The sequence below is a fragment of the Myotis yumanensis genome, unplaced genomic scaffold (assembly GCF_028538775.1).
Source record: "Myotis yumanensis isolate MYYU_CA2020_CCGP unplaced genomic scaffold, mMyoYum1.0.hap1 SCAF_4, whole genome shotgun sequence".
Lineage (NCBI taxonomy): Eukaryota > Metazoa > Chordata > Mammalia > Chiroptera > Vespertilionidae > Myotis > Myotis yumanensis.
In genome coordinates, this window is record NW_027223755.1 from 102983097 (window position 1) to 102993286 (window position 10190).

The 10190-nt window shown below is 53.9% G+C and overlaps 1 protein-coding gene across 1 annotated transcript; it reads left to right on the forward strand.

The window, feature by feature from the left end:
- Positions 1–1770: 1770 nt before the first annotated feature.
- On the forward strand, positions 1771–9971 carry LOC139009523 (mastin-like). The gene is made up of 6 exons (XM_070413790.1): positions 1771–1795; positions 3111–3291; positions 3487–3743; positions 7904–7919; positions 9505–9679; positions 9801–9971. The coding sequence occupies exons 1-6, from the start codon at positions 1771–1773 to the stop codon at positions 9969–9971; spliced, it is 825 nt and encodes a 274-aa protein (XP_070269891.1).
- The last annotated feature ends 219 nt before the right edge of the window (positions 9972–10190 follow it).

Consider the following 10190-nt stretch of genomic DNA (forward strand, 5'->3'; position numbering starts at 1 on the left):
GAGAAGGACCTAGAACTTGGAGTTGGAGGGAAGGCTGGAGTGAGACACGCCTGGGCCTGGGGCTGTGCCTGCAGGCATGGACACGAGGTGGCCCTCGCAGGACTCTCTCTCAGGAGGATGGGTTTAGGGCCACTGCCCTCCCCACCCCCCCCACCCCCCCATTTGCCTGGAATCACAGCCTGAGCACCTCCCATCCTGGGCTCAGCAGGAATCAAGGTGGGCGGACCCAGATGCCTGGGCTGGAGATGGACAGGAGGGCATGTTGCCTCTGGTCTCTGAAATCTTTTCTAACTGAGCCTGGGCCTTCAGAGGTCGGTGACACTGAAGCAGCAGGGCTTTGTCCCCCAATAGAGACCCTGCAGGCCAGGTCAGTGCCCATGGGGACCATAGGGAGGGCCCACACAGTGGACCTTAAACTACAGCGCACAGGACACATGCAAATACAAATATTGTATTTGTTCCCGTTTTGTTTTTTTACTTCAAAATAAGATATGTGCAGTGTGCATAGGAATTTGTTCATAGTTTTTAAAAAAAAACTATAGTCCGGCCCTCCAACGGTCTGAGTGACAGTGAACTGGCCCCCTGCTTAAAAAGTTTGAGGACCCCAGGCCCACACTCATTGGCTTCTTCTTTTCTGAAGTGACAAGAGACACCTTCAGGGCTTGGAATGGAGACTCCATGAGGGCCATGCCCTTCCGGGTGGACATCACACCTCAGTCACCACCAGGCTCTCCCCCTGTGTGGTGTCCTGGGGTCACAGTGACAGCCCATGACTCAGGGGAGGTGTCTGCTTAAAACAACACAAATGCATCCTCTTACCGGCTGGAGGCCAGGAGCCCGCAATCAAGTTGTTCTGGGGCCACAGCTACTCCCAGGCTCCTGCCTCCTGCAGCTGCTGTTGGTGCTGAGACCCTTGGTTGGGGAGGAACCATGGACCTCTACCCCGCCCTCCCCACCCCTCTGTGCTCTCCGCATCCTCACCCCTTCCCACAAGGAACCATCATTGGATTAAGAGCCTCCCCCCTCCACTCTGACCTCATCTGAACTAGTTGCATCTGCACTTATTTCTAAAGCAGGTCAGGTTCTGAGGGACCGCACTGGTCCACACTGACTCCCTCACTGGTGAGGTTACAGCCCACCAGGTTGTGTGCTCCTGAGAGGGGGACCGCGCCCCTGAGGAGGCAGGGGCCTGACCACAGGAAATCTTTAGGATTCCCACGGCCCAGCACCCAGGGCCCCCATCAAAACAACAGGCCAGTGAGGGCCTCTGCCCCTCTCAGGGAAGCAGCGTGCTCCCCACCTCACAGTGCCCTCCAGCCCCTGACGCTGGCCACACAACAGGCTGCCGGCTCTGAGTGGTCCCAGTGCTGGACAGGGCTCTGCTGCAGGTCCAGCTGCACTGACGTCACAGGACGCAGCAGACATGATGGTTTTAAAAGTATTGGTGATGGGCAAGCCCCACCGGGGGCAGGACAACCCAGGCCATGCAGCCTGCACTGAGGAACATTCCTGAGATGTGAGTGACAGCAGGTGTCTGGGTACACTGAGCTCCTTGTGTCTGGAGGCCACGGAGCAAGATGTGCCACCATCTTGGTGGGACAATGACACTTAGCACCAGGCAGAGGCAGGGCTGCGGTGTCACAATGGGGGGCAGGGAAGGTGAGGGCCGTTGCGTGTCCCTTGCTAACCCCTCGTCAATGTGATGGCAGGTGGACATGTGCAGCCACCCGGCCTGAGAAGTCCCTGTGACCAGAGCTCAGCCCCTCAGGGATGGGGGTCTGGGTCGTGCTACCAGGTAAGTCCCAGAGTCCCAGTTAGTAGCAAAGGGTGGGACCCAGGTGGACAGTGGAGGAGCCCTGTCGGCCTCAGTTGTACCCTGAGCCTCTGCTTCCCAGTTTCCTGGGCAGGGACTCCTCGGTGGTCCTGTGGCCACCTCCTCAGCACACGAGGCAGAAGGTGGTGGACGCTGCTGGACACAGAGGCGGGCCAGGTCCCCTTTCAGGACAGGACCTGATGACAGCGTCTGGGAGGCCTGGCAGTTCCTCTGGCTGCCGCGCCCCGGGAGGTGCCTCCTGGCTGGCGCAGGGAGAGGCAGGGCTGATACTGAGTCCCAGTGGGGCCGTGGCCTGGGTCTCCTTGTGGGCTGGTCAAGGTGTCATCAGCCTGCATTGTGCTCCAGCCTCGCCCTCTGCCCATCTCTGCTCCGTCCACCTGCCTCCCAGGTGCCTCTCCCTGACTTGTACCCGCGTGAAAGCCCATCTTGGTGCAGCTTCCAGGTAGCACCCTGCAGGGGGCAGTGTGCAGGGCCTCAGCTGGTGGCAGTGAGGGAGGCCACAGGCCACGTGCCAGGCAGATGGCATGCTCAGGTCAGATGGTGGCGAGCTCCACGCTGCCTCACAGGGTTCAGCGGATTCAGGGGCTGCCCTGTGGCTCAAGGGGCCCAGCAGCAGCTCTGGGGCTCTGCCTCCCTGGGCCCGCCTGCCTGGGCCCAGCGCTCCGGGTCTTATTCTAGCAAATCTGCACCCTCTCAGCAGCTCTCCTTGCTCAGACCGCCGGCCTGGCTGTGCTTTGTGGCTGAGATCCATGCAGCCAGAGATGGCTGCAGCCCAGTGACAGCAGGTGGCAGGTCCGGGGGAGGCAGTGCCAGGTCCCAGCAGCAGCTCCTCGCTGCCTGCTGACTGACACTGGGGTGGGCCTGAGAGAGGAGAAGCTCCCTCTGCCCATGGCCCAGCCAGGGGCCCCCGCCTGCCCTTCCTGTGCCAGTGGATGAAGGGGTGCAGAGAGGGTCCCAAGGAGGGTCCCTCCAGGTGAGGATGCCCCTGCTCAGACCCCGGCTTCTCCATCCCCACACGGGGCCCCGGGCCCCTGGTGGTCTCACCCAGGCCCCTGCCCTCCCCGCAGATGCTGTGGCTGCTGTTCCTGAGCCTCCCAGGCCTGGGGGGGCTTCGTGCCCTTGTTCCCAGGTGAGTCCTCACTCCCTGTCCCCATCTTCTGCTCAGGCTGCCCAGGCCCCTCAGCGTCAACTCAGGTGGGCCTCCTTGGTTCGTCCTATGAGAGACTGAGTGCGAGGGGCCCTGCTGGGACCCTGATGGCGTCCCCTGTGTTCCCAGGTCTCAGCTCAGGGACTCAGCAGGGTGGCCCCCTGGGGGCGCACAATGCCCCCGCAGGGAGATGGCCTTGGCAGGTCAGCGTCCGAAGGTACAATAAGGAGCTGGAGCTGTGGCAGCACCTCTGTGGGGGCTCCCTCATCCACCACCAGTGGGTGCTGACCGCAGCCCACTGCACCCAGCGGTGAGCCACGCAGCCCGAGGCCCCCTGGCAGGGGTGGGGGTGGGAAACTCTCAGAGGGCTGATGGGAGGGGCGCTGTGGGCAGGGCCCTGGCTCTCGCGGAAAGACACAGTTAGTGCAGCCCCAGCCCTGCTGCTGTTCCCAGACTGGCCCTGCTCCGGAGGCTCCTCTGAGAGGCTCCTGGTCCCTCTCCCCAGGGAGGACTGGGAGGCCTATGGCCTCAGGGTTCAAGTTGGGCAGCTGAGACTCTATGACCATGACACACTGACAAATGTGACTAAGATCATCCGCCACCCCAAGTTCAACCAGAGCCTGTCTGCAGAGGGGGGCGCGGACATGGCCCTGCTGAAACTGGAGGCCCCTGTGACGCTCTCTGAGCACATCGGCCTGGTCCCCCTCCCACCTGCCTCGCTGAGGGTCCCTGAGAGGAAGATGTGCTGGGTGAGCGGCTGGGGTTACAGCAGCCTCGGAGGTAAGGCTCAGGGACCCTGCTTGGGAGTGTGGACACAGGACAGCCCGCTGGGGGTGTGGACACAGGACAGCCCGCTGGGGGTGTGGACACAGGGCAGCCCGCTGGGGGTGTGGCTGTGGCTTTGCTGACAACACTTTATTCTCGGCAATTTGGGGGAATCCTCCACCTTTTTCTTGTGGCAACATGTGCATAACATTATACATGACATTGGTCAGTGCGAGGTTCAGTGGCGTTCAGCACATTCACCATGTTGTGCGGCCTCAGCACCACCATCTCCAGAACTTCTCCTCCTCACACTCGAAGCCTGGTCTCCATGACACGGTCACTGCCCCTCCCCAGGCTCTGCCAACCACGGAGCTCCTGTCCTCTTCTATGCATTTACCTGTTCTGGACGTTTCATGTAAATGTGAATCATGCAACGTGTGGCTTCGTGTGTTTGCCTTCTTTCACGTAGCATGTCGTTGTCATGGCCCAGCTGTGCTGTAACCTGTGTCAGAACTGCATTGCTTTTTGTGGCCGAGTCACCTCCCACTGGGTGGAGGGAGCATTTTGTCGTCCTTCCTGAACGGCAGACAGTCTCCACCTTTTGGCTGTTGTGAGTCACGCTGCTGTGACCTGTGTGTTCAGGCACCGCCAGGGAACCTGTTCTCAAGTTGTTAACACATTTTTCAATGACAGTTTCTATTCAATATTATTTTGAATTAGTTTGAGGCATACAGCATGGTGGTTAGACAATCATATACTTTACAAAGTGTCGTTCCCCCCGATATTTCCATACCCACCGGGCACCATCCACAGCTATGACCATATTATTGACTATAATCCCTAATCTGTACTTCACATTCCCTGTGACTGTTTGGTAGCTACCAATTTATTTCTTTTAATCCTTCCATTTCCCCCTCGGGCAACCACCAGTCTGTTCCCTGATCTAGGAGCCTGTTTCTCTTTTATTTGTTTGTTTGTTTGTTTTATTCTTTAGTTTCCACATATGGGTGAAATCATATGGTATTTGTTTTTCTGTGACTGGCTTATTCCAATTAGCATAATGGTAAGGTTTCTTTTTTTATTGCTGAGTAATATTTCATTGTACATACAGGATGGTGCAAAATTAAGTTTATAGTTGTTCATACAGAAAATAATACAATAATTAATGAATAATAATACAAGAAGAAACTCTGTATTTTCCCTACTCATAACCGTAGCCTACTTTTGCCCACCCTCTATGTACCACCATGTTTTCATCACTTGTCTATTGATGGGCACTTGGGCTGCTTCCATATCTTGGCTATTGTACATACGCTGCAATGAACATAGGGGTGCATATGTTCTTCCCAATTATGTTTTGGGTTTCTTCAGATGTACATCCAGAAGTGGAATTGTGGGGTCATAAGGCAGTTCCATTTTTAATTTTTTGAGGAACCTCCACTCTGCCTCCCACAGGGCTGCACCAGTCTATGTTCCCTCCAGCAGCACATGAGGGCTCCCCCTTGTCCACATCTTCACCAAAACTTGTTGCTTGTTGATGTATTGATGACAGCCATTCTGACAGGTGGGAGGTGATATCTCATTGTGGTTTTAATTTGCATTTCTTTAATGATTAGTGACATTGGGCATCTTTTCATATGTCTGTTGGCTTTCTGTATGTCCTTCTTTTGCTATTTATATCTTATTTTCTACAATTTAATTTATTGTGGTGACATTGGTTAACTAGATTATAGAGTTTTTCAGTGTGCAGTTCTATGGCACATCATCTGTATCTTGCATTGTGTGCCCATCACCCAAAGTCACATCTTCTGTCACCTGTATTGACCCCTTTACCCTTTCTTCCCACCCCCTGTCCTCTGGTAACCACCATACTGTTATCTGTATCTATGAGTTTTGGTTTGTTTCTTTTTCTTGTTTGTTCATTGGTTGCTTTCAGTTTTATATTCCATATGTGAGTGAAATTGTATGGTTTTTAACTTTTCTGTTTGACTTATTTAATTTGCATGATATTCTCAAGATCCATCCATGTTGTCCTAAATGGCTGTATGTCATGTTTTCTGATGGCTGAGGAGTATTCCATTGTAAACATGTATCACACCTTTATCCAATCATCTAGCAAAGAACGCTTCTGCTGTTTCCATCTTGGCCACTGTAAACAATGCTGCAGTGAACATAGGGGTGTATATATATATATTATTGAATTCAGAGAGAAGGGAGAGGATAAAGATATAGAAACATGAATGATGACAGAGAGTCATTGATAGGCTGCCTCCTGCATGCCCCCTACTGGGGATGGAGTCTGCAGCTCAGGCATGTGCCTTTGATCAGAATTGAACTTGGGACCCTACAGTCCTCAGGTCAACACTCTATCCGCTGAGCCAGACCAGCGGGGACAAAAGATAGCCTTGCTGAGTAAAGTAGTCTTGGTTGTAGATTCTTGCTCTTTATCATTTTAAATATCTTGTGTCAATCTCTTCTGCCTGAAATGTTTCTGTTGAAAAATTGGACTTATGGGACCTCACTTGTCAGTAACTGTCTTCCTCTTACTGATTTTAAGATTCTCTCTTGGTCTTTAACCTTTGCCATTTTAATTATAATGCGTCTTGGTGTGGGCCTCTTTGGGATCATCTTGTTTGGGACTCTCTGTTCTTCCTGGGCTTGTATGTTTTTTCTTCACCAGGTTGGGGAAGTTTTAAATCATTATTTCTTCAAATAGGTTCTCACCCCTTGCTCTCTCTCTCCTTCTGGTACCCCTATGGTGCAAATGATCTGCTTCATGTTGTCCCAGAGCAGCGGTCGCCAATCTTTCAGACCTCACAGACCACCAGTGGTCCGTGGACCACCAGTTGGTGACCGCTGTCCCAAGTTCCTTTAAACTATCCTAATTTCAAAAATCTTTTTTTCTTTTCCCTCCTCTCATTAGGTAATTTCTGCTGTCTTGTCATTTAAATTGCTAATTTCATTTTTCCTTTATCTAACCTGCTATTGATTCCTTCTAGTGTATTCATTTCAGATCTCATATTTTCATTTCTGACTGTTTTCTCTTATGGTTTCTAGTCCTTTCGTTATGCTCACTGTCTCCCTATTGCAGTCCTCACTGAGCTCACCCACCTTCCGCTACGTTCCGTGAGCATCCCTAGGACCATTGTTTTGAACTCTGTATCTGGTACATGGCTTGTTTCCATGGCATTTAGTTCTTTTTCTGGGGATTTCTCCTGTTGTTTCATTTGGGGCATGCTTCTTTGTCTCCCCATTTTGGCCCCCTCCTTGTGTTAGGTAGATCTGTTATGTCCCTCATTTGGTAGGGTGTCCTTTTGGAGTAAATGTCCTGTGGAGCTCAGTGGTGCAGTCTCCCGGATTCCCTAAGCTGGGTGCCCCGGAATGTCCCTTGTGTGCGTTCGGGGAACCCTGCTGTTGGAATTGAGTCTTGATTGTTGTTGGCCTGTGGTAGGCAGGGTTGACCCTCAGGCTGACTGACTGAGTATTGCCCCGATCACACTGTATGAGCTGCTGTGAATAGGTTGACCCCATGAAGCAGAATTTGCCCCAGCAGGGTCTGGTGCCTGCAGAGATCTCCCTTTGAGTGTGCCGCTTGTGGAGCTAATTGGGTTGTTCTCTGCTGTGGGCTGGTTCTGGGGCCTCCAGAGAGGCACTGTGGTGCAGGTCAAGGTCAGACACTGCCTGTGACCTATCCTGGGCTGCCTGTTAGACGCTACAATGTGATCCACAGTTGGTGGCTCCCTCTGCCAGGCCTGGGTGCACGTGGGAGGGGCCAAACTGCATACTGAGGCTGATTCCCAGCAACACCAAACCTGCGTCAGGACACAAAAGGCCCAAAGCACCCCAAAATCTGCCTCTGCCTTCCAATTGCCATTAGGCTCAGCCACTGATAGAGCCACCAGCTAAGCTAGGTGCCCAGAAATGTATGTCCCTTGTGTGGGTGAGGTGAGCCCTGCTGTTGTAGTTGAGTTGCATGAGGTAGTTTCTCAATGAGTCACTGTGTTGTGGCGAGTGTTATTCATCAGGCTGATACAGATTCAAACTCAGAGCTAGTGCTGGGTCTGACATCAGTCAAAAAAAGTCTCAGGGCACAATAAGGCCAACCACCACCACCACCACCACCACCACCACCACCACCACCACGCACCACCCACCAGGGGTCTTCAAATCTTTGCAGTGGGTCTCTGGGAGTCGTCAGGGTGAGGCCAGTAGAGTTCATCAGGATCACACAGATTAGGATAGGCAGTGAGGGCTCTGTACAATGGAGCTAGTCAGGTTCCTGGGGAAATGGGCCTTGCTTCAGAGACACGCAACTCAGTCTCTCCCTGTGTGTCTACAACAGCCCTGGAGTCTGCTCAGACCTCCTCCAGAGCTTCTGAGAAAGTCTGTGTGGGCCCAGGCGGGTTGCAGCTGGCAGACTCCACAGCAGGGCATGAGCTTGGTCTGGTGAGCCAAGTGGCAGCCGGGAGTGGGCAGGGGGGAAGGGCACGTTCATTCCCCCAGGCTGATGCCCTACGGAGGGGATTTTCAACTCAGGAAAGATGGCATCTGTGGGCATGTGGGAGAGGACTCAGCCCAGGATAATGGAGGCTGCCCCTCCAGCCCTCTCCCCAAAGCCATACAACCAATCTCTCCCTGTGTGAATCCTGTTCACTCTGGGCCACTGTTGCTCTGCTGGAGCAAAGGTTGAGAACCTGCAAATGAGATGTTTGTGTACTGGCCCTTTAAAAGGGCGTTGGGATGCCTGGCAGTCTCCTATCTCACTCTGGCAAGTGCAGTCCCCACTGATGTTCACAGCCAGATGTTGTGTAGCTCCTCTTCCAGGCACTGGTGTTCCAGGCTGGGAGCTCAGGATGGGGTGGAGACCCCTCCCTTCTCAGAGGGGACCTTTGCAGCTGAGGTGTCCCTCCTAACTCTCAATGCAGCCCTTTCTGTGTCTCCACCCTCCCTCCCCGTCTCCATGTGGCTTCTTCCATGTGTCCTTAATGCTGAGACCTCTTTTCAGCCAGTCTTCAGTTGGTTATTCAGGTTGAGTGTCTATAATTTAGTTGTGATTCTGATTTGGTCCTGGGAGGAGGTGAGTGTCACTTCTACCTACTCTGTCTCCATCTTTGATCCCAGTTTTCAGTTCTTTGGGGTATAGACTAGGAGAGGAAGTTCTGGGCCATGTGCTAATTCTACATTTGGTTATTAGAGGGGGGATTTCCTGTTGAACCTGAATGTGTGCAGAGCTGGGGTTTCATGATCAGATTCATGGACACTGAGGACATAGGTGTTTGCTCTGCCAGGCGGACAGGCCCTCCTGAGGCTCTGCCTGGGTCCTCCCCTCTCCCGTGGGGGTGTGTGGACCTTGATTGTCCTCCTGAGGATGAGCCAGCCTGGGAGCGAGAGGCAGGGCCTGTCGTGATCTCACAGTGCCCAGGTCCCTAAATCAGAATGAAGACCCACCCATCAGCGCAGAAGTGTTTCCTCCCTTCTGTGATGCATTTCTCTGAGATGAGCCCTCATCCCTTCCTTTTCAAGGAGAACAATCCTGGGATAACTCTCTCCTCAGTGCCCATCCTCAGGCCTGTGGAGCCCAGACAGTGGCTGATGAAGTGCTGGGTCCTAGAACTGAATAGGTTTAGTGGATACTGGGAAGCTCAGTCCCTGGGACAAGCCTAGCTGCTCTAGACCGAAGAGTCAGGGCCCAGAAGGACTGGAAACAGTACCTTGTTGTTGGGAAGGAGCAGAAGCCTGGACCAGCCCTGGTTCTCAGCCAGCCCCTCCCCACAGCTCTGCGGCTCTGGCCCTACCAGCTGCAGGAGGTGATGGTTCCCCTTGTGTGGAATGAGGTCTGTAACCAGCGCTACCAGAACTCTTCCACCAACACTGGCCAAATCATCAAGGATGACATGCTGTGCGCTGGGAGTGAGGGCCAGGACTCCTGCCAGGTGAGCGCCCCCTGTCCCGTCCTCTGTGCTCTGTCCCCTCCTGACCCAGGGAATCAGGACTCAGAAGCTCCATGCAGTGGCCCGTGTGGAGATGTTCACTGAGTCCTGCCTCTCCCCACAGGGTGACTCCGGGGGCCCCCTGGTGTGCAGCTGGGAAGGCACCTGGGTCCAGGTAGGGATCGTGAGCTGGGGATACAGCTGTGGTCATCGAGACTTCCCTGGGGTGTATGCCCGGGTGATGAGCTTCATTTCTTGGATCCGGAAGTATGTCCCTCCACCCCCTGGATCCTAGATGAGGCCAGGCAGGGTTCCCATGATGGGGAGACCCTCAATCTTCCTTGTTGACACCCCTGCTTCTTCCCAATTCAAGCCTCATTCTCCCACCTCCTCACCCTTCTTCTCACTCTCCACAGTGTCAAGAGCCTCCTGCCCTCGGGGTCCCCCTCCTGTCCTGACTTTGGGGTGGCAGACACAAGAGATGCTCCGCAGGCTGGTGTCTCTCACAGTAGGG